Raw genomic sequence first — 23576 nt, forward strand, 5'->3', positions numbered from 1 at the left:
CCTCTTCTCCACCTCTTAGGTGGAGAATTTCAATCTCCTCTGTCTCATCCAACTGGGGAGATTAACAGCTCCTGCTAGCACATGATTGGCTGTGCGCGTGCAGGGGGCGGTGTTGCACACAATCGCAAAATAGCGCTCTTGTGCAATGCTGAATTCCCTGCAGCGGATTGCTGCCCACCAGAGGTGATCTGAGGTGGACTGGGGTGAATATGTACGCCTCTCTCCGCCCTAGCTTGATAAATTGAGCCCTTAATGTTGTAAGTGTTGTGATTGTGACTAGCTGTGCTGCTGCTATATATGTGCTTGCGCAGTTTGCAAAGTGCTTTATTTATTCATTTATTTAAAGTAATTTGCAAACTGTGCAATCACATATGTAGCGGCAGCACAGTCTTCAGGCCTGAGGAAGAGAGGAATCAAAAGCTTGTCTTTTACTTTGTCCAATAAAAAGTTATTACTGCATACTGCAACTCTTGTTACTTTGATATGCAACTACTGGACTTAAAAGGCTGCTACAATTGACTTAATATTTCTTAATATTTTATATTAAATATTTCAATAACTTTTTCACCTACAGCAAAGGAACATCTACATTCATTTAATGGAAACGAATGTAAATGTTCCACGAATATTCAGTATTCGTTTAGTTTAAAACAAAGTAAATACCGAATAGCACGGCAATGAATATTAGAAAAATTACATTTTTTAATATCTGTTATGAAAGATTTCGACAAACCAAACATTTTGCCCATGCAGAGCCCTAATATTCTGACTAAACCAACTAGGTCTGTGCCCAGTGCAAGAAGGATTTACAGACAAGGCAGCAAAGTTTGAGGAGCAATTTAGACATGATGGGGTCAATTTATCTTGTCTAGTGGGGTGTGCTGTGAGAAATGTATGAGGCAAATATGAGCTAAAATTGTTGGGGGGAAATAAAGGAAGCAGAATTTTTCCTAGTTATTAGTGAAGCAAAAAAACTATCTAAGTTGAGGCTGCCTTGCATACAGAATTCAGGTATGTCCTTCTGAAATGGTGCACAATATTTCAGTAAATTCAAAATATCACATTTAAAATGCCCAAGAACATTCTGACATCAGAGCCTGTATTAGGTTAAAAAAAAAGACAGGTGTGTGACATCCACACTTTGCAACACTTTAAATTGCTCAATGCCTCTCATGTTATTTTGACTGCAAAGTTTCAAAATCCTGAATTCCCTTATATATGCTTCTGTATACTCCAGACTTTGTGACCTAATGCTGTTATGTTCTACACAGTGATTATCTGAAGAAGGTGGTAGAACATTAATATCTTTCCATAATCGATAAAATAAGACAAAGTAAGGACTTTTAAAAGGGTATGGACATAAAAACAAAACAGTTTATACACTCAAAAAATGTAGGGCTCGATTACAATTTGCGCGCTATTTAGAGCTCCCGCTTGAGCGTTAACTTCACTAGAAGTTAACTATTTGTGCGCATCGGATTGCGCTCTTATTACAAGTTAAAAGTAAAACGTTTGCGTGCGAGTGAAAACCGATGCGTGCTAACTTCCGGACTTTGCGATATCACAACCGCGTTAACGTATTCTCCTTATAGAAGACAATGGAGAATGCAGAAGAAAACAAAACTATCAACTTTTGCTCACGCGCTAAACCAACAGAAGTTATGAATATTTCACATTCCAATGTTCTTCACTTACAGAACAATGTTATTTTTATTGTATATATATATATATATATATATGAGGAAGAGCCCAAGAGGCTCGAAACGTCGCTATGTTTTTATCCTGATGTTGTTCTAAATAAAGAAGAAGTTTTTTTAAAAAAAGATTGTGCTGTTGCCATTATATATTTTTTGGAATTATGTATGGGAAGATGGCAGGCCTCCAAGGCAAACGTGCACTCTAAAGGTAAAATTGCAAAAAGTGATACTCCTTGAGAGAGAAAAGGAAAATAGTGCTGGACTGTTTGCTATATTTGTTTTATATATATATATATATATATATATATATATATATATATATATATATATATATATATCTGTATATACCGATACCTGTATGTCTATTCCTATAGTTATATATAGGTATAGATATATTTTAAATTAACATTATCACATATATATAGAAATGCATATCTAATAATAATAAAAAACTACATTTTTTCTATGTAAAGAACATAATATAAAATATCCATAACGCAATTTGTGTTTTACGCTTTAGGTCTAACACGGTGCAGGGTTAGCGCACAAGAAGAATTCCTAATCTCAGTGTGTTTTTGAAATATTACATATACAATTTAAAAAAAAAAATTATTAAAAATTATATGGTATAGGTATATATATATATATATATATATATATATATATATATATATATATATATATATATATATATATACACTGTATATTTAAAATAAAAATAACATTCCTGTAAGTGAAGAATATTGGAATGTGAAATATGTATAGTACATATACAATAAAAACACAAATACTTAAACACATATGTACACACATATACACGTATATATGCATACATACACATTTATACATGTATATGTATGCATATATACACATTATAGCACTTTGCAGTCAAAAACCTTGTAATATACCATATACCTTTAAACCCTTATAACCTTTTTGTAATATTTATGTGACTAATTCTTATCAGATAGTGTTTAAAAGAGTGTAACTGTAATTGTAAATTTATTTATGTTATGTCTAGTGCAACTTTTTTCTGAATGCAATACCCTCTATGCACTAACCAGACAAGCATAAAACGTGGTTAACTTAAAACTTGTAATATGTGCGCTATTTCTGATGCGCGCAAAAAGAAAAATATATATATTGCTTGCCAGCAACAGTTAGCGCGCCACTTGTAATCTATCCCTTAGGCCACATTTACATGCCCACTGGCCAATAGCTGTTAAAATCACTGCTGAAAAGTATTTTACATCATGACAATATAAGGTTGTTTGTGGCTCCCACTAAAGTTGATGGTAGCTGGAAAATTATAAAATTTCAGATCAGTTTACATTTAGCCCATGAACACAAACATACCCATGTTTAAAGGGCCACTGTAAGTAAATATTTTCTATGCCTGTTACTAACTAACTACCCCAAATACGCTTTTTATCAATAGCATTTCATTAACAAATCTCTACCGTATATCAGAAATCTTGTCTGCAAATTTAATTGTTTTCCAAACCCACTCCGTGGGTATCCTTTGCTCTGTACCAATCCGTTTACAATACCTAGGTTTCAAAATGGCGCTTTAAACACAAAGTTATTGGTTTACGTATTTTGAACACGCAGTGCTGAAAATAGTGGGCAGGATAACGTGACATCATCGGCGAATAAAAGATATAACTTTTAGAACGTTATGAAACTTCGTTTTGGAGAAAATATAGGTCAGTAGGTTTTAATTAATGTTTATTAACTTTAATATGTTAGTTGTTTAGCTTAAAAATTATAACAGAAAGTAATCCTTAAAAATATTACTTAAACTACCTAAAACACAATTGCATAATTTAACATGAATAGATTCAATGATAATCTTTGCAACAAGCATTAAAAAATAATATTGGCAAAAGTTTGATTAATATTAGCTTAAAGAAACATTAACACTAAACACATTTTATAAGCATAGTATTGAGTTTATTCCCTACCTTACTCTATGTAGCCAGAAGTGGTTTGCACCATTTGGATTTGATAAAAAAAAACTTTTTTTAAGATCCATTTTAACTTTAGCAATATAAACAGCCATTGCATGTTAATGATATTTTTCTGTTGAAAATCATTAGATATGTTTTTGTGATCAATTCCTAGGTGTCTCCTGAAGCACTATATTGTCAATTCAAAAATTGTTTTCTATTTTACTACTTACCTTTTTGCTGAGAATTGTTTATCAATTTCTTCAAGGGACTGTCCTTTTGTTTCAGGAATGAAGATATAAATGAATATGACAGCAGCTACTCCCATTAAACCATATATTAGAAAAGTCCAGGACATACCTATAGATTCTAAAAATAAAATAAATAAGAGATATTAATGATACAGTTTCACCTTTCATGAAATTAATTTACAGAAAAACACTTGCACTGTAATGTAGAGAAGAACAGGAAGCCCTAGAAATGTGAATGCATGGGAGGGGCATTTGACCCCTGCATAGGTAAAGAGTGATAGGTGTAGGATGGGGGATAGGAGGGGCTGACAGTGGTGTATATAAGGTAGGGGAGTGCCTAAAAAGAGCACCAAAAATCAGTTGCAAGGTCCGTGGGGGAAGAAGCTGTTCTCTTCTGGCACGTACCTTGCAAAAGATGGCGTCTCTTCATGACCTGGTGGCGGCAGTTACAGCCTTGGCACAAGCCAGAGGCACAGACTGGGTGCGGGAGCGGTTAGTGTCAGTGGGCGCTGAGCCACCTGGGAGTCTGGAGGCGACAGGACGTGGCAGGACAGCACGGCCGCCTGGGGGGAGACCATCCAAGAGGGCAAGGCACCAGAGAGGCTTAGCCCGGAGATCAGCGGCAGGTGCAGGACGAGGGGGCTGTGCTTGAGAAGCAGGAGCGGAAGGAATGGATCGCCTGCAGGATCGGAGCCCCCATCTGCCAGGACATCGATGCTGGCGAGGCCTGTGGAGTCGGAGGAGCCGGTTGAGGTGGAGGGGACCGCTGTGAGAGGAAGAGAGGCAGACGTCATCGCCATTCAGGCGGGGAGAGGAGCGGGGCGGACTCGGAGGGTGAGGAAGCCACAGACCATTAGGACGGCGGAGGAAGGTAAGTGACGGCGGTTGTGGTAGTGTGGCGGTAGTGGTGGTGCGGCGGTAGGTATGTGGGGACATAATGGGACATAGCGGCAGTGCGGGGGAGGTGCCTGTGGTGGTCTGAGGGGAATAGGTTAGCGAGGAAGAGCCTCGGTGGCTGATGCGGGTAAAAGGGGTTGAAAGGGCCCAAGGAGAAGGCACGGAGCAGTGCCATAGAGTAAATGTGAGGGACTGTGCGGGGATGAGCACAGGGGGCCTGAAGGCCTGTACTAATAATAAAATAGGTGACCAGTGATGTCAAGGGGAGTCTGGAGGGTTATCGGGTGGGTTATGCAAGGCCACGGGGCTCATCACCTCTGAAAATAAAGAGGTTGATTAGGCTATCATGAAAATATAAAAAAAAAAAAAAAAAAGGAAAAGGGGGTTTACAAGTGGGAGAATGCTGCAGGGCAGATTACTAAAAAAAATAATAATAAAACTAAAAAACAATAATAGTAAAAAGAAAAAGAGAAGGGGGGTGCAAATGTTTGCAATTATAGGAGAGGATAGGTGGGAAGCCTCTCTATCATGTTAGTACACCTAAGGCCCACATTATTATTATGATCAGCAAAGGGGAAGAGGTGGAACACTAATAAGGGGACAGGATGTTGGATGCATTTCTTTATCGGATTGAGTACCCCCCCTCTCTCCAGGGGACGCCTCTGAGGGAACCCGATTTCAATGATATGGACATGGATATGATCTTTCTGGGGGACTTGTATAACAAGTTTGAGGATGAACAGCGAGATGGCATGGAGGAGTCTGGAGCAACGACGGCGGACCAGGTAGGGGACATGAGGGTGTTATCTCAACTGTTGCAAATGATGTCACCTGGTGCCGCAGGGGGGGAGAGCAATAGGAGGGGCCCTAGTCAAGAAGGGGTGAGAGAGCAATGGGCACTAGACAGCGGGGGCAGGACAAGCACAGAGTAGTCTGGTGGGACCACCCTTCAAAATATGTTGTCTTCACAGGCGGGAGCGGTGCACAGCTGCAGGCATGGTAGCCAGAGAGGTGGTGGGAACGGAGCAGATAGACGGCGGGGCAGGTCCCGTTCCCCAGTAGATAACAGAAGGCGAAGGTTGTCACATGTGTCCCCAATGTGGGGCAGGCTGGAGAGGTCACCCAGGAGAGTTAGGAACCCGAACAGAGAGAGGGCGAGGAACAGAGAGCGCTCTGTGGGGCGACAAGGGGAAGAAGTGGGGCGAAGAGAGGATAAGGAGGCCGGAGGCAGCTGGGGGTGGAAGCCGAGAGGTCAGCGGCATGGGACAAGCCACGGCACCTAGCAGCACAGGTGAGGTGTCTGGGATAGCAGCGGGGACTCCTACAAATACACATCTTGCAATGGGGGGGGCAAATGAAGGTGTGTCAATGCTGTTGAAGGGTTTGAGGGACTTGGTGGCTCAGGTAGAGAAGCAGTGTGGGGAAGGAGGCAGTGTAGCGGGGGTGTGGGGACAACAGGTGCAAGGGGCTGCAGGGGGGGTGATGGCGAATGCTGCGGAGGATCTATTAAGGTAGTGGAAGTTGCGCTGAGTAGGCCATGTTTATGCACGATCGGGCCACTGGGGATACACTTGACGCAAGAAATTAAATAAAAGATTTGGAAACAGGAATTCCTGGAGATCTTCCATTGGAGCAGTTTGTGGAGATCAAGGAGGACCCAAAAGGAGAGCAAGGAAAGAAGGAGGAGGAGGAACGGAAGAAAAGATACAGAAAGCTTCCAAAAACCTTTGGGAATTGGTCAAGGGCGTTTTGTATTTTGGCAAATGTGACGGCGGAGAAGTTCCCGGAGCAAGGCTCAGCATTGTTTTGCTACTTTGATGAAATTTCGGCAGCATATCGAACCTATGGAGGGATGACCTGGTGGCGATACGATGAACAGTTTCGCCAGAGGATTGCGGTGCATCCAGATATGAAGTGGGACGATCGGGACATGGGGATCTGGTTGGAGATGATGACACCGCTTCGTGGGGGGCAGTCCTTTTGAGGGCCAGGGGGAACGAGTACAGGGGTAGTTGGTTCAACAGCGGTGGTGGCACTTAGAAAAGGTTTGTGCTTCCAGTTCAATGATGGACAGTGCAGATTCGGGGGATCGTGTAAGTACAAGCACGAAAATTCAGGTTGTGGAGGGTCCCATGTGTTCTCAAAATGCTTTAAGAGAGGGAGAGTGCCGGCGAAGCCGGGGGACGTGGGTTTACAGGGCCCGGACCCCAGTGAGAGTCGAAAGGATGGTGCCTTGGTTAAGGCGGTACGCTAGGGGGAAAAGGGGGAGGCGTGATGCTGAGCTGCTGCTGACGGGGTTTAGTTTGGGTTTTTGGATTCTGTTTGATGAAAAAAGGGGATTTCGGGCAAAGGGGAACTTGAAGTCAGCTAGGACATTCCCAGATGTGGTGAGAACCAAATTGGGGAAGGAAGTCGCTTTGGGTAGGATGGCGGGCCCATTTAAAGACATCCCGTTGGACAATTTGAGGGTTTCACCATTGGGGGTGGTTCTCAAGAAGATTCCTGGGCAGTTCCGGATGATTCATCATCTATCCTATCCAAAGGGGGCGTCTGTGAATGATGGGATTGATCTGGAGGTAGCGGGGGTAAGAAACGCATCATTTGATAGGGCAGTTGATCTAGTGAGGGCAGCAGGGGTGGGGGACGTTGAGGCGGCACATCCGCGGTGCCATCAACTGTTAGGTTGCTTCTTTGAAGAGTCGTATTTTGTGGATTTGTGTTTGCCGATGGGTTGTTCGATTTCTTGTTCATACTTCAAAAAATTTAGTTGTTTCATTGAGTGGGTGGTCAGACAGACATTGGGGGTGAATTCACTGGTACACTATTTGGATGATTTCCTTTTCGTGGGCCCGGAGGGGTCGGCGGATTGTGAACAGTTGATGAGGGCATTTATGCAGGTGGCAGAGCATTTTGGGATCCCGGTAGCGGCAGAAAAAATGGAAGGACCCTCCACGTGCTTGAGTTTTTGGGCATTCAGATTGATACACTCCAGATGGAGTGTAGTTTACTGGAGGAGAAAGTGACAGATTTGATGGCCACGATTGAAGGGGCGTTGGGGAGGCAAAAGCTTAAATTGAAAGAGATGCAGTCATTGATCGTGAAGTTTAACTTTGCGTGTAAAATTATCCCAGTAGGGAGAATTTTTACGAGGAAACTATCTCTGGTAACGGCAGGGGCAAAGGGGCCGTTGCACAGAATTAGGTTAAAAAAGGAGCTTAAAGAGGACTTGTTGGTGTGGAAACGATTCTTAGGGGAATTTAATGGGAAGGCTTTGGTGCAGGAGGTGGCGGAGGTGGAGTCTGATCTCCATTTGTACACAGATGCAGCCGGGGCATTTGGTTTTGGGGCCTATATACAGGGCAGGTGGTGTGTGGGGCAATGGCCGGAGGCTTGGGTAAAAGAAGGGTTGACAAAGAATTTGGTATATTTGGAGTTATTCCCTTTTGTGGTTTCATTGGAATTGTGGCCTCACATGTTAGCGAATAAGAGGGTTATCTTCCATTCAGATAACATGGGGGTGGTTACAGCCCTTAACCGTTTGTCTGCTTCCTCTTTGCCTGTGGTTCACTTGTTTGCAATGCAATGTGTTGTTCAGAGCAGTGCATGTGCCAGGTAAGGAGAACAATGTGGCTGATGCTCTTTCCCGTTTACAGTGGGATCGTTTTTGGCACCTGGCCCCAGAAGCAGAGGGGGAGCAGTTCCCGGAGTCATTATGGAGGAGGGCATTCATGACAGGTTGAATTTGGTGAGGGGAGCGGTAGCTCCGGGGACTTGGAGAGCGTACACGCAGGTATGGAGATTATGGTTCAAGTTCATGCAAAGACAGGGAGTAGTGGAATCTTTGAAGACAGAGTAGGGGCAATCATGGACTGGATGTTGGAATGGCAGAGAGTGGGGATCTCAAGATCCATGATTAGGAGAAGGTTGGAGGCATTGGCGTTCTTATTTCAGTTGATGGGGTGGGAGGACGTATCCAAGAGGTTTATGGTCAAGTTAGCAGCCAGATGTTTGTGTAAAGGAAGAGTGGTGCCGGATGGCAGGAGGCCTGTGGTTTATTCAGTTTTGTTGGGGATAGTGGGTAAATTGCGAGAGGTTTGTTCATCGGATTATGTGTACAAGCTGTTCAGGTTGGCTTTTGTTGTAGCGTTCTTTGGGGCATTTAGAGTGTCAGAGCTGGTTGGAAAGAATAGAAGGGACAAAGGAGGGATGCAGAGAGTGGATGTATCAGTTCGGGAAGGGGTATTAGATATATGGTTGAGGAGGTCAAAGATGGATCAGGCGGGGCGAGGTTGTCAGATTTCCTTGAGAGCTATGGGGGGTGTGTGCTGTCCAGTGCAGGGGTGCATGGAATATTTGGAAGTGAGGCCCCAGGGGGAAGGCCCTCTTTTTATTCACTGTGACGGGACATCCTTGACCCAATTTCAATTTCAGGCGATTTTTAAGAGGTGTGTGGGTCTGGTGGGTTTGAAGCCGGGGGAATTTGGAACACATTCATTTAGGATAGGGGCAGCTACTGAGGCGCATTCTTTGGGGGTAGAGGTTTCGGGGATCAAAAGTATTGGAAAGTGGGTTTCTAACCATTATGTGTCATACATTAGGCCAACATTGATTTAGTGGTTGATGTGTTATTGTTTGTTTACGCAGGTCCGGTTCACTGTTGGTTGATAGGACATTCTTACATATACTGGTCGAAGAAGGCAGCGGCGGTTAAAGACATGGGGGCACAGCTGGGGTGGTCGCCTGAAGTAGTCAGCATTCGATGGCTTGGTTTCAGAGGCATGAGGTGGGACCAGTTGTTCGTAAAAGTGGTGGAATACGCAAGACTTTTCTGGCCGCCCGATATACTGTTAATTCATGTTGGGGGGAATGATTTGGGTTTTATCTCGCAGAAGGAGTTGGTGGATAAAATGAAGAGGGATGTTAGGAGGTTGTTGGAGCTGTTCCCTAGGTTGGTGATATTGTGGTCCGAAATTAAGCCGCGCCTGACTTGGAGGGCGACGTGGAATGTTAAAAAACTGGAACCACTCGAAGGAAAGTTAACAGGATGATGAGTAGTTTTGTTAGGAAACTGGGTGGGCTGTCATTACGGCATGTAGAGTTTGAAGGGAATTCAGGCGAATGTTTTTTCCTTCAAGATGGTGTTCATCTAAATGAGGTGGGATTGCATTTATTCAATTTTAACATGAAGGAAGGGGTTTCAGAGGCCTTGGGGTTGGTTGGCGGGGCACGGCAGGTTGGTGAGGAATGATTTGGATAAGGGAGAATCTGTGACTGCTATGGGCAAGCTAGGTTGGGTTTAAGTGTTTTGAGTTACGTATAACTTGTTATAAGTGTTTTATAAATAAAAAGCTGCGGCCTTTGTACCCCATTTCTGGTGTTGTGTTTTTATTACAGGTAAATACCTAGTGGAAGGGTCAAGGAAGCCCTGGAAATGTGAATGCATGGGAGGGGCATTTGACCCCTGCATAGGTAAAGAGTGATAGGTGTAGGATGGGGGATAGGAGGGGCTGACAGTAGTGTATATAAGGTAGGGGAGTGCCTAAAAAGAGCGCCAAAAATCAGTTGCAAGGTCCTTGGGGGAAGAATCTCCTTCCCTCCCTTAGGTAGAAGGAAGCAATGTTGCATCAGGTTGGCGGAGTGCTTGCCTTGTGGAATAGCAGTTATGGGTACCTCCTGGATTGTCAGGAGAGAGGTTGGTAAGGAATGATTTGGATAAGGGAGCATCTGTGACTGCTATGGGCAAGCTAGGTTTAGTTTAAGTGTTTTGCGTTATGTATAACTTGTTATAAGTGTTTTATAAATAAAAAGCTGCGGCCTTTGTACCCCATTTCTGTTGTTGTGTTTTTATTACAGGTAAATACCTAGTGGACGGGTCAATATTTTTGCCATGTTTAATGCTAATAACATCTTCCATATTCATTCATTCTAAACAAATAGTTTATGGAATACTCTACATTCTTTTTTCAAAAAGTAGAAAATAACATGAAAAGTAACAAAAAAACTAACATCCTTACTGGCGCGCAAACCCAATCGTATTTTCGCAAGTGTGCTAACCCGACATGAAACATAGCACAATATGTTCTATTTATTCATAAATAAATATTTCTATATATCTATCTGATATTTTTTTTAGGTAAAACATATCTATATCTACATAATATATATATATATATATATATACACACACACACACATATATATATATATATATATATATATATATATATATATATATATATACACACATACTCCACAACAGTTGCAGCGTCGCGCTCTATCTCTTCCTCCTTACACGCTGCACGCTCTCACACGGCACTCTCGGAGCTCCAATGGGGGGGGAGAATGACATCACCGAGTCTCCTGGATATGCTACCGAGTAGTTACTGCTCGTCCCACAGTACAGGTATGTAAAAAGATACAAAGGTAACTCAGGCGCTTCCAGTAGAATAAGATAAAAGGAAAGCTTCATTTAATCCAAGTGGTAAAAACAGACTAAAGCTTAGTCTAAACTGACACAGCCTTAACGATTAACATACAGTGAATAAGGACTGCTGGGTTCCTGCTGCAGACATGTTTCGTGCTAGGATAGCACTTGTTCACTGCAGTGAACAAGTGCTATCCTAGCACGAAACATGTCTGCAGCAGGAACCCAGCAGTCCTTATTCACTGTATGTTAATCGTTAAGGCTGTGTCAGTTTAGACTAAGCTTTAGTCTGCAGTGAACAAGTGCTATCCTAGCACGAAACATGTCTGCAGCAGGAACCCAGCAGTCCTTATTCACTGTATGTTAATCGTTAAGGCTGTGTCAGTTTAATCAGTTTAGACTAAGCTTTAGTCTGTTTTTACCACTTGGATTAAATAAAGCTTTCCTTTTATCTTATTCTACTGGAAGTGCCTGAGTTACCTTTGTATCTTTTTATATATACACATACATACATACACACACACACACACACACACATAGATATAGGGGTTGATTTATCAAGCTGAGGCTGACAGGGGTGCACATATGTGTTCCTGTGTGCCACAGCTCGCCTCTGGTGGGCTGAATTCCCCTGGCGGAATTCAGCATTGCAAACGAGCGCTATTTTGCGCTCTCGTGAAATCCCACCTCCTGCTTGCGCACAGCCAATCACGTGCAGGCAGGAGCAGTCAATCTCTCCGGTCGGACTATACTGTTGAGATTTAAATTTGCTACTTTAGAGTTGGTGAAAGGTTAAGAAAGCAGTGGTCTGATGGCCGCTGCTTGTTAAATACGGAATGCAGGTTGTCTTGTGAGAACCTTCAATCATATGGGGTCGAAAGGCTTGCAAAGCCTTTGATAAATCGACCCCATAGAAACATAAATTTTGACCGCAGATAAGTGCCATAGGCCTAGCAAGTCTGCCCGATATATATAGGAATATCTAATTAACAATACTAGCAACATATTCCCCTATGTGAAGAACACTGGAGTGTGAAATACTTACAGTAAATACATAAACACTTTATTAAATATGCATATTGCATAAATATGCTTTTACATGTTTTCAGCTACTTTATTACAAAGAGCTCCAATGCACTTATATATATGTCTATAAATGTAAACATATGTATTTATGTGTTTATATGTGTATATATGTCTGTAAATACATAAATGCGCATTTAAATACATAAATAAATATTTACACACACACACACACACACACACACATATATATATATATATATATATATAATATATACTGTATGTATATATATATATATATATATATATATATATATATATATATATATATATATATATACACACATACACAAACACATACATACATATACATATTTAGACATGTATATGTATGTATCTCTATGTTAAAGCCCTTTGCAGCCCTTTTCTAACACGAGACCTCATATCGTTGAGCCCTTATATCTTTATTGCAAATTTTTAAAAATAATTGCTAATAGATAGTGTTATTATGAGTGTAACTGTACTTTTAAATATAACAGTTAACCAGAGTTTAGTTGAGAGTAACAGTTACCCAGAGTTCTGAAGTCAAAGCCATGCTATCCAGACGCTTGCTAAATTCAATTGTGCTCAGGTTAACATGTTTACTTTCAACCTGAAATATATGTGCTACTTCCGACGTGCGCAAAGAGCGATAAACTCCTTTTTTACTCATGCACAACAGTTAGCGTGCCACTCATAATCTAGCCCTGAGGTGGCCCATAAATACCACATTAAAAAACAGAAACTGTTTCTTTAGCTTCTCCTCAGAGGTCGTGAGATAAATCACCCCGATATTTGCTTGTTCTGGGTGAATGTCCTGTTCTAATACAATGGTACATTTTGTCATGCGATACTGCATCTCGAATAGCAATTGAAGGTTTAAAGGGACAGTCAACACCAGAATTGTTGTTGTTTAAAAAAATATAGATAATCCCTTTATTACCCATTCCCCAGTTTTGCATAACTAACACAGTTATAATAATAAATATACAAAAAATAACAGCACTACTCAAATATAGTAAGAAAATATATCATCAGATGTCAAAAACAGGTGCAAGAGTAAGGTATCGCCTACATACCCACAAATACAAAATAACAAAAAAAACTCAGCACACCAAAATGCTTTAAAAAGTAATAGTTATGTTTAATGCTTACATGAATGGCAAAAGATCATAACAACAGTAGTATAAATACCATCAGAAAATGTATACACAACACCAATATGGTGAGAGGTCCCTAACCTATCCTCATTCAAACTTGCATACAGCATACACCCGCATACATAACAATTCCCCTTAGGCGTCCCTAAGGAGAAGAAAAACAAAGGTGTCTTTTCCCAAACAAAAATCACAGTACAATGATGTGAATAAGTAACGTAGGTGCTCAAAAGTGATACTTTGTAAACCACATGTATTGTAACAGTATATCAAGCTTGATTGTAGCTCATTAAGGGTTAAAAATTATAACTTTGTAATCCACATGAATTATAACAATATGTATAGCTTGATTGTAGCTCATTACATAAAGTTCACTGCCCAGCTGTACAGAAACCATATAAAACCACCATATATCTAGGGAACTCCTCCCCTTCTAGGTCTCACAACCCTTGTAGGCAAGATGGACACCAGAGACCTATCCCATATACCAAAACTTCCAGTCCGTAAAACTAGTGACCTCGTCTCCTTGAAAAAGGGCGGAGTCCCGAAACGTGCATCGGAGTGTTTTACCAAGGCGGTCTTTTTCAAATTCACCATATACATGGGTCTCCCTGTTATTTTGTCCCGTGTCTCCAACAGCCTCTAACAGACATTATATGCGGAAGTCTGGTGCAGAATCTCACGCTCACTGAGTGTTATCCTACAGGAAGCCTGACAGAGTATCAGCAAGTATAATCTCTGTTTACTACAGGAACTGTGATATTACAAGCCTGCATGATATACATGCTCATTCGTGCAGATGACTCGTTATCTTATGTTACAATATGAACTGTAATTTGCCTAGGAAATATGTTTAAACAATATTTGCACCACACACTGTGTATAGAGGCTAACATATAGTCTGGTGAAGAAGTCACTAGTTTTACGGACTGGGAATTTTGGTATATTGGATAGGCTCTGGTGTCCATCTTGCCTACAAGGGGTGTGAGACCTAGAAGGAGTTCCCTAGATATATGGTGGCTTTATATGGTTTCTGTAGAGCTGGGCAGTGAACTTTTTGTAATGAGCTACAATCAAGCTTGACATATTGTTACAATACATGTGGATTACAAAGTTATCATTTTTGAGCCCTTAATGAGCTACAATCAAGCTTGATATACTGTTACAATACATGTGGATTACAAAGTATCGCTTTTGAGCCCCTATGTTACTTATTCACATCGTTGTACTGTGATTTTTGTTTGGGAAAAGACACCTTTGTGTTTCTTCTCCTTAGGGACGCCTAAGGGGAATTGTTATGTATGCAGCTGTATGCTGTATGCAAGTTTAATGCTTGAGGATAGGTTAGGGACCGCTCACCATATTGGTGTTGTGTATACATTTTTTGGTGGTATTTATACTACTGTTGTTATGATATATTGACATTCATAAATATAAAAAGAGAGAGATGCACTCAGCTGAGACAGAACAATCCATGAAAAACTTCCATGCCTGTTGATTTTAGGGTGCCACTCAGGGTGCATACTCTTTTAGCACACTATGCCCCTTCACAGAGAAAAAATATCCTGTAGCATATCAGTCTGAACCTGCCCAATGACAGTCCATCATCAAAATACCAGGCAATTCTTCTCTGAACAAGAGAAACAACAACCCCAGATGATTGTTTAAGCCTTCTGTGGGCCTCGTCAGTGAGGTGCAGTCACATCTCTCTAAGGGCATGTGTGCAAGGAGTCCACATCTGGTTTCCCCTTTTACTCTTAGGGAGACCCAAGAGCAATTTGCATAAATATAAAAAGAGAGAGAGATGCACTCAGCTGAGACAGAACAATAGCTAGAAAAACTTCCGTGCCTGTTCATTTTAGGGTGACACTCAGGGTGCATACTCTTTTAGCACACTATGCCCCCTCTCTGAACAAGAGAAACAAATTGCTCTTGGGTCTCCCTAAGAGTAAAAGGGGAAACCAGACGTGGACTCCTCGCACACATGCCCTTAGAGAGATACGACTGCACCTCACTGACGATGCCCACAGAAGGCTGAAATGATCATCTGGGGTTGTGTTTCTCTTGTTCAGAGAAGAGTTGCCTGGTATATCGGTGCTGGACTGTCATTGGGCAGGGTCAGACTGATATGCTACAGGATATTTTTTCTCTGTGAAGGAGCATAGTGTGCTAAAAAGAGTATGCACCCTGAGTGGCACCCTAAAATGAACAGGCACGGGTGTTTTTCTAGCTTTTGTTCCGTCTCAGCTGTATGCATCTCTCTCTCTTTTTTTATATTTATGCCAATTGCTCTTGGGTCTCCCTAAGAGTAAAAGAGGAAACCAGACGTGGACTCCATGCACACATGCCCTTAGAGAGATGCGACTGCACCTCACTGACGAGGCCCACAGAAGGCTGAAACGATTGTCTGGGCTTGTTGTTTCTCTTGTTCAGAAAAGAATTGCCTGGTATTTCGGTGCTGGACTGTCATTGGGCAGGGTCAGACTGATATGCTACAGGATATGTTTTCTCTGTGAAGGGGCATAGTGTGTTAAAAGAGTATGGACCCTGAGTGGCACCCTAAAATGAACAGGCACAGAAGTTTTTCTAGCTTTTGTTCTGTCTCAGCTGAGTGCATCTCTCTCTTTTTTTTATTTATGCAAATTGCTCTTGGGTCTCCCTAAGAGTAAAAGGGGAAACCAGACGTGGACTCCTTGCACACATGCCCTTAGAGAGATACGACTGCACCTCACTGACGATGCCCACAGAAGGCTGAAATGATCATCTGGGGTTGTGTTTCTCTTGTTCAGAGAAGAGTTGCATGGTATATCGGTGCTGGACTGTCATTGGGCAGGGTCAGACTGATATGCTACAGGATATTTTTTCTCTGTGAAGGAGCATAGTGTGTTAAAAGAGTATGGACCCTGAGTGGCACCCTAAAATGAACAGGCACGGGTGTTTTTCTAGCTTTTGTTCCGTCTCAGCTGTATGCATCTCTCTCTCTTTTTTTATATTTATGCCAATTGCTCTTGGGTCTCCCTAAGAGTAAAAGAGGAAACCAGACGTGGACTCCATGCACACATGCCCTTAGAGAGATGCGACTGCACCTCACTGACGAGGCCCACAGAAGGCTGAAACGATTGTCTGGGCTTGTTGTTTCTCTTGTTCAGAAAAGAATTGCCTGGTATTTCGGTGCTGGACTGTCATTGGGCAGGGTCAGACTGATATGCTACAGGATATTTTTTCTCTGTGAAGGGGCATAGTGTGTTAAAAGAGTATGGACCCTGAGTGGCACCCTGAGTGGCACCCTAAAATGAACAGGCACAGAAGTTTTTCTAGCTTTTGTTCTGTCTCAGCTGAGTGCATCTCTCTCTTTTTTTTTATTTATGCAAATTGCTCTTGGGTCTCCCTAAGAGTAAAAGGGGAAACCAGACGTGGAGTCCTTGCACACATGCCCTTAGAGAGATGTGACTGCACCTCACTGACGAGGCCCACAGAAGGCTGAAACAATCGCCTGGGGTTGTTGTTTCTCTTGTTCAGAGAAGAATTGCCTGGTATTTCTGTGCTGGACTGTCATTGGGCAGGGTCAGACTGATATGCTACAGGATATTTTTTCTCTGTGAAGGGGCATAATGTGCTAAAAAAGAGTATGCACCCTGAGTGGCACCCTAAAATGAACAGGCACGGAAGTTTTTCTAGCTTTTGTTCTGTCTCAGCTGAGTGCATCTCTCTCTTTTTTTATATATTGACATTCATGTTAGCATTAAACATTACATAACTATTACTTTTTGGACCATTTGGTGTGCTGAGTATTTTTTATTATTTTAAAATTATACACGTTTTACCTCTGTAATTACCTTGTATCTAAGCATCTGCAAACTGCCCCCTTATTTCAGTTCTTTTGACAGACTACATGAACATAGCTATATTATAAGCATTCATACTTTTCCTGTTTTTCCTAATTTATGCCCTGTGGGGTACGATGTAATTTATGATTTTGTCTACATTGTCAGATCTAAATAAAAGATTTAAAAAAAAAAAAAAATGACATGCCTTATCTGAACCATGAAAGTTTATTTTGGACTTGACTGTCCCTTTAAGAATGTGTCTTCCTTCATTCTTGATACATTTTTCTAACAGTGTACTTACCAATGACATCTAGGAATGTTAGAGTGATAAACAAATTTGCAGCCCAATTAAAACTGTTGCAAAACGCAAAGGCTCGTCCACGTATGTCAGCTGGATAGATTTCACTAAGGACTAACCAGGTCACTGCGTAAAGAAATAATGGCAAAAAACATATATTATTGACCATCAAAAGGCAGCTATCAAGTCAATATCTCTACTTAGAATAACCATTCCCCCTTCTTTTTTTATTTAATGTTTATAAAATTAAATGTTAAAACTCAAGTATAGCTACAGAAGAGGCCCCAAATGTATATTTAAATTGTACAAGTAGAAAAAAAATACATGTGAAAAAAGTAACAAAAGTAATGTAATAAATAATACCTTTATTGGCTGAATGGGAAAGGGGAAAAAACAGCAAGCTTCCAGCAAACCAAGGTATCTTCTTCAGGCCATGATAACAGTAGGGATTAGAAATGAGAATTCAGAGGTTTCATGAACCTCTGAATGTGGAAGAAGGAAGCCCTCCGTGCTGCTCGGCTATTTTAATTTCCGAATGTATTCTTGTGGAACAGCAACACTCTAAAATCTGGACTTGCACAAATTTTAGCATGTTGCTGTTGCACAAAAATGAATTCAGCAACGAAAATAGCCGAGCAGCACAAAGAGCCGTCTTCTTCCGTATTCAGAGGCTCGCAAAACCTCCAAATGCACATTTCTAATAGGGATTTTTGTTTTCCATTCCAACTAATAAATGTATCACATTACAGTGTTTTTGATATTATTGTTCACAAAATTATTTGTGCAATCATAAAGAAGTGCATAAATATCCAAAAAGAATATCTAATAACAATTATAACATAGAACTTTAGAGAGATAAAAAGGGACCAAAACAAGAGACTCCTATATTGTAATTTATAAACAAACAAAAAAAAACGTCACACCTTCAGGCAAACTCTATTACTATATTTAAATGCCTTCTTCATGACCAGCTTTAACGGCAGCAACATATGTGGTGGCACAAGGTACCGTGCTCAGGGGGTGCCAACAAACCCACCAGGTGCCATCCCTCAGGTGCTGTATAATTTAAGGCCCAGCAGTTCCAAAAGTCAGATCAGGCGGTCGACTAAGTGTGTACCTGCAGGCAGGGCCGCCATCAGGGGGTGAATAGGTTGACTCCTGTCAGGGGCCCAGTGGGCCAGGGGGGCCCCATGAGGCAAGCGCAACTATTATTATTGGTTTTACATTTTGGCAGACACCAGAGGGCACTACAGCAGAGTGCTATTGAGCATGGGGAAATGTCATTACAAGGAGTAAAGCATTAGCATTTGAGAGGATTTCTGCACAGTGTGAGACAGACTTGGCACTTCAGTTTGTACAGTGTGTACCTGAGTCAGATGGCAGATCACTTAGTAAATGTTTTTTATTTATTTGTGCAATTTCAGATTGTAACTTCAGTGTGGTAGTTGTATGGTGGGGTCAGGGGTCCATAAAAACTATTTTTTAAAGCAATATGCAGCAGTGTATTTTATGATTATTTGATAATGCTATAGAAATTATATATTTAAAACCATGCAGAAATGTTTCCTCCTCGATACACAAATGGTAGGTGCCCTTTTGACAGATATTATTTTTTTAATTTATAAATATATATTCATTACATTCCAGGTTACTGCCCCTTTATGCAAGGACTTTCCAGATGTCAGGAGGCAGTTTATCTAAGATTTTTACCTCTGCATAAAATGTTATACTCTCGGGCTAAGATTGCTCAGTGTTTGAAATGAGACAGGTTAACTTAACACTGTTCAGTTTACACTACAGTTGATTTAATTTTTAAATACATACAAACAAGCCTAAATTCTGCATTTAAACACAGCTTATGGTTCCACCAAGACCATATAGAGTACAGCATTTTCAAAAGCCATAAGTACAGCCGACAGATTTGAAGTGGTGCTCTTGGTTGGGGAAAATTGGGGGGGACTTCAAACATATGTCAACCTTTCAAAAGTACTTTTCTTAATCTACCCATTCTGACAGATCAATAATGTACAATTTTGAATTCACAGAAGTATGTTTGTTTGCTCATTTACAAATATGATTTTTTTTTAAAGTAATCTCTTCATTTCTGCTATTTTTTATCCTGCATGTCACACACTGTTGATTTAGGGGATGGCAATGTGCAGACATTTTACCTTCTGCGAGTGTTTCTGTAGGTGTCTGTGTTTATGTCTTTGTTGGTGTCTCCATGAGTGTGTATATATTTCTTTTCTGTGGGTCTCTGTGAGGGTTTATGTGTCTGTCTTTGTGCATTTTTTGTGGATGTCTCTGTGAGGGTGTGTGTGTGTGTGTGTATGTATTTGTGTGTTTTTTGTGAGTGCCTGTGTGTGTGTGTGTGTGTGTGTGTCTTTGTGTGTTTTCTGTTGGTGTCTGTGAGTATGTATGTCTTTGTGTGTTTTCTGAGGCTGTCTCTGTGGGTGTTTCCTTGGGTGTATGTGCAAGTTTGTGTGTGTGTCCATTGTCTGTTCCTTTTTAGGACATTTTGACCTTACATTTTAGAATAAAGCGCATATTTGTTTTCAGGAACCATTCTACTGCACCTAGCAGCTTTTGTCATTAAAACAACTAAAAAGGATTTGGGTTCCCCTATGATGTGTAATCTCATTTGTATTCTAAGTTCTTTTCAAATTAAAAGGACATCAAATTGCAAAGGGAAGTGTTCTTATGCATTAGAGCATTTTCATTGCACTATTGCTTACACATAGCTATGTGTTTACCCCTGTCAGTGAGCTAAACACATATTTAAAGTTAGCTCCACAGCAGCAATGCACTACTGAGACCTAGCTCAATACATCTGGGGGTCTATCCGATAAAAATCGTCGCCCGCAAAAGCCGGCGACGCCAATATTTGCGCGGGTTTGGTATCCTACCTGTCAACCGCGATCCCCCCCCCCCCCGAAATCCCTAATAAAGTTATTAACCCCTAAACCGCCGCTCCCGGACCCCGCCGCCATCTACATAAACTAACCCCCTACTGTGAGCCCCTAAAACCGCCGCCATCTACCTTATCTATCCCCTAATTAGAACCCCTTACACCGCTGTCATCTACCTTATCTATCCCCTAATCTGACCCCTTACACCGCCGCCACCTATATAAAAATTATTAACCCCTAATCTAATCCCCCTATACCGCCGCCAGCTATATTAATATTATTAACCCCTAATGTAAGCCCCTTACACCGCCGCCATCTCTATTAAAATGATTAACCCCTAATTTAATCTACCTACCTCGCCGCCAGCTATATTATCTATATTAACCCTAAGTATATTATAGTTAATATAGGTATTACATTATATATATTAACTATATTAACCCTAATTATATTAGGGTTAATATAGTTAATATAGTTACTATAGTATTTATATTAACTATATTAACTCTATCTAACCCTAACACCCCTAACTAAATTTATATTAAATTAATCTAATTCATTTATAAACTAAAATATTCCTATTTAAATCTAAATACTTACCTATAACATAAACCCTAAGATAGCTACAATATAATTAATAATTACATTGTAGCTATGTTAGGGTTAATATTTATTTTACAGGTAAATTGTTAATTATTTTAACTAGGTATAATAGCTATTAAATAGTTATTAACTATTTAGTATCTACCTAGTTAAAATAATTACCCAATTACCTGTAAAATAAATCCTAACCTAAGTTACAAATACACCTACACTATCAATAAATTAAATAAACTACAAACATCTATCTAAAAATACAATTAAATTAACTAAACTAAATTACAAAAACAAACAAAAACTAAATTACAAAAAATAAAAAAAAGATTACAAGATTTTTAAGCTAATTACACCTATTCTAAGCCCCCTAATAAAATAATAAACCCCCAAAATAAAAAAAATTCCCTGCCCTATTCTAAATTAATAAAATTTCAAAGCTCTTTACCTTACCAGCCCTTAAAAGGGCCTTTTGTGGGGCATGCCCCAAAGAATTCAGCTCTTTTGCATACAAATACAATACCCCCCCCCCCATTACAACCCACCACCCACATACCCCTATTCTAAAACCACCCAAACCCCCGTTAAAAAAGCCTAACACTACCCCCCTGAAGATCTCCCTACCTTGTCTTCACCACACCGGGCCGAACTCCTGATCCGATCCGGGCGATGTCTTCCTCCAAGCGGCAAAGAAGAATTCTTCCTCCAGCGATGTCTTCCTCCAAGCGGCAAAGAAGAATTCTTCCTCCGGCGACGTCTTCCTCCAAGCGGCAGCAAAGTCTTCATTCTTCCGGCGGCATCTTCAATCTTCTTTCTTCGCTCCGCCGCCGCAGAGCATCCATCCCGGCCGACGACTGAATGACGAATGAGGTACCTTTAAATGACGTCATCCAAGATGGCGTCCGCCGAATTCCGATTGGCTGATAGGATTCTATCAGCCAATCGGAATTAAGTTAGAAAAATCTGATTGGCTGATTGAATCAGCCAATCAGATTCAAGTTCAATCCGATTGGCTTATCCAATCAGCCAATCAGATTGAGCTCGCATTCTATTGGCTGTTCCGATCAGCCAATAGAATGCGAGCTCAATCTGATTGGCTGATTGGATCAGCCAATCGGATTGAACTTGAATCTGATTGGCTGATTCAATCAGCCAATCAGATTTTTCTAACTTAATTCCGATTGGCTGATAGAATCCTATCAGCCAATCGGAATTCGGCGACGCCATCTTGGATGACGTCATTTAAAGGTACCTCATTCGTCGTTCAGTCGTCGGCCGGGATGGATGCTCCGCAGCGGCGGAGCGAAGAAAGAAGATTGAAGATGCCGCCGGAAGAATGAAGACTTTGCTGCCGCTTGGAGGAAGACGTCGCCGGAGGAAGAATTCTTCTTTGCCGCTTGGAGGAAGACATCGCCGGAGGAAGAATTCTTCTTTGCCGCTTGGAGGAAGACATCGCCCGGATCGGATCAGGAGTTCGGCCCAGTGTGGTGAAGACAAGGTAGGGAGATCTTCAGGGGGGTAGTGTTAGGCTTTTTTAAGGGGGGTTTGGGTGGTTTTAGAATAGGGGTATGTGGGTGGTGGGTTGTAATGGGGGGGTATTGTATTTGTATGCAAAAGAGCTGAATTCTTTGGGGCATGCCCCACAAAACGCCCTTTTAAGGGCTGGTAAGGTAAAGAGCTTTGAAATTTTATTAATTTAGAATAGGGCAGGGAATTTTTTTTATTTTGGGGGTTTATTATTTTATTAGGGGGCTTAGAATAGGTGTAATTAGCTTAAAAATCTTGTAATTTTTTTTTATTTTTTGTAATTTAGTGTTTGTTTGTTTTTGTAATTTAGTTTAGTTAATTTAATTGTATTTTTAGATAGATGTTTGTAGTTTATTTAATTTATTGATAGTGTAGGTGTATTTGTAACTTAGGTTAGGATTTATTTTACAGGTAATTGGGTAATTATTTTAACTAGGTAGATATTAAATAGTTAATAACTATTTAATAGCTATTATACCTAGTTAAAATAATTAACAATTTACCTGTAAAATAAATATTAACCCTAACATAGCTACAATGTAATTATTAATTATATTAGGGTTTATTTTATAGGTAAGTATTTAAATAGGAATATTTTAGTTTATAAATGAATTAGATTAATTTAATATAAATTTAGTTAGGGGTGTTAGGGTTAGATAGAGTTAATATAGTTAATATAAATACTATAGTAACTATATTAACTATATTAACCCTAATATAATTAGGGTTAATATATATAATGTAATACCTATATTAACTATAATATACTTAGGGTTAATATAGATAATATAGCTGGCGGCGGGGTAGGTAGATTAAATTAGGGGTTAATCATTTTAATAGAGATGGCGGCGGTGTAAGGGGCTTACATTAGGGGTTAATAATTTTAATATAGATGGCGGCGGTATTAGGGGCTCACTTTAGGGGGTTATAGATATAATATAGCTGGCGGCAGGGTACGGGAGAGACAGTTTAGGGGTTAATAAC

At 40.6% G+C, this 23576-nt stretch overlaps 1 protein-coding gene across 1 annotated transcript in view; it reads right to left on the minus strand.

The window, feature by feature from the left end:
• The window catches only part of SLC2A10 (solute carrier family 2 member 10), a 109387-nt gene that overhangs the window by 39476 nt on the left and 46335 nt on the right, over positions 1 to 23576 (minus strand). The window contains exons 4-5 of the mRNA XM_053691599.1: positions 17566 to 17688; positions 3880 to 4015 (exon numbers count right to left, since the gene is read on the minus strand). Coding sequence (XP_053547574.1) covers positions 3880 to 4015; positions 17566 to 17688 — 259 coding nt within the window. The remainder of the gene's footprint in view (positions 1 to 3879; positions 4016 to 17565; positions 17689 to 23576) is intronic.

The sequence above is a fragment of the Bombina bombina genome, chromosome 1, assembly GCF_027579735.1.
Source record: "Bombina bombina isolate aBomBom1 chromosome 1, aBomBom1.pri, whole genome shotgun sequence".
NCBI lineage: Eukaryota > Metazoa > Chordata > Amphibia > Anura > Bombinatoridae > Bombina > Bombina bombina.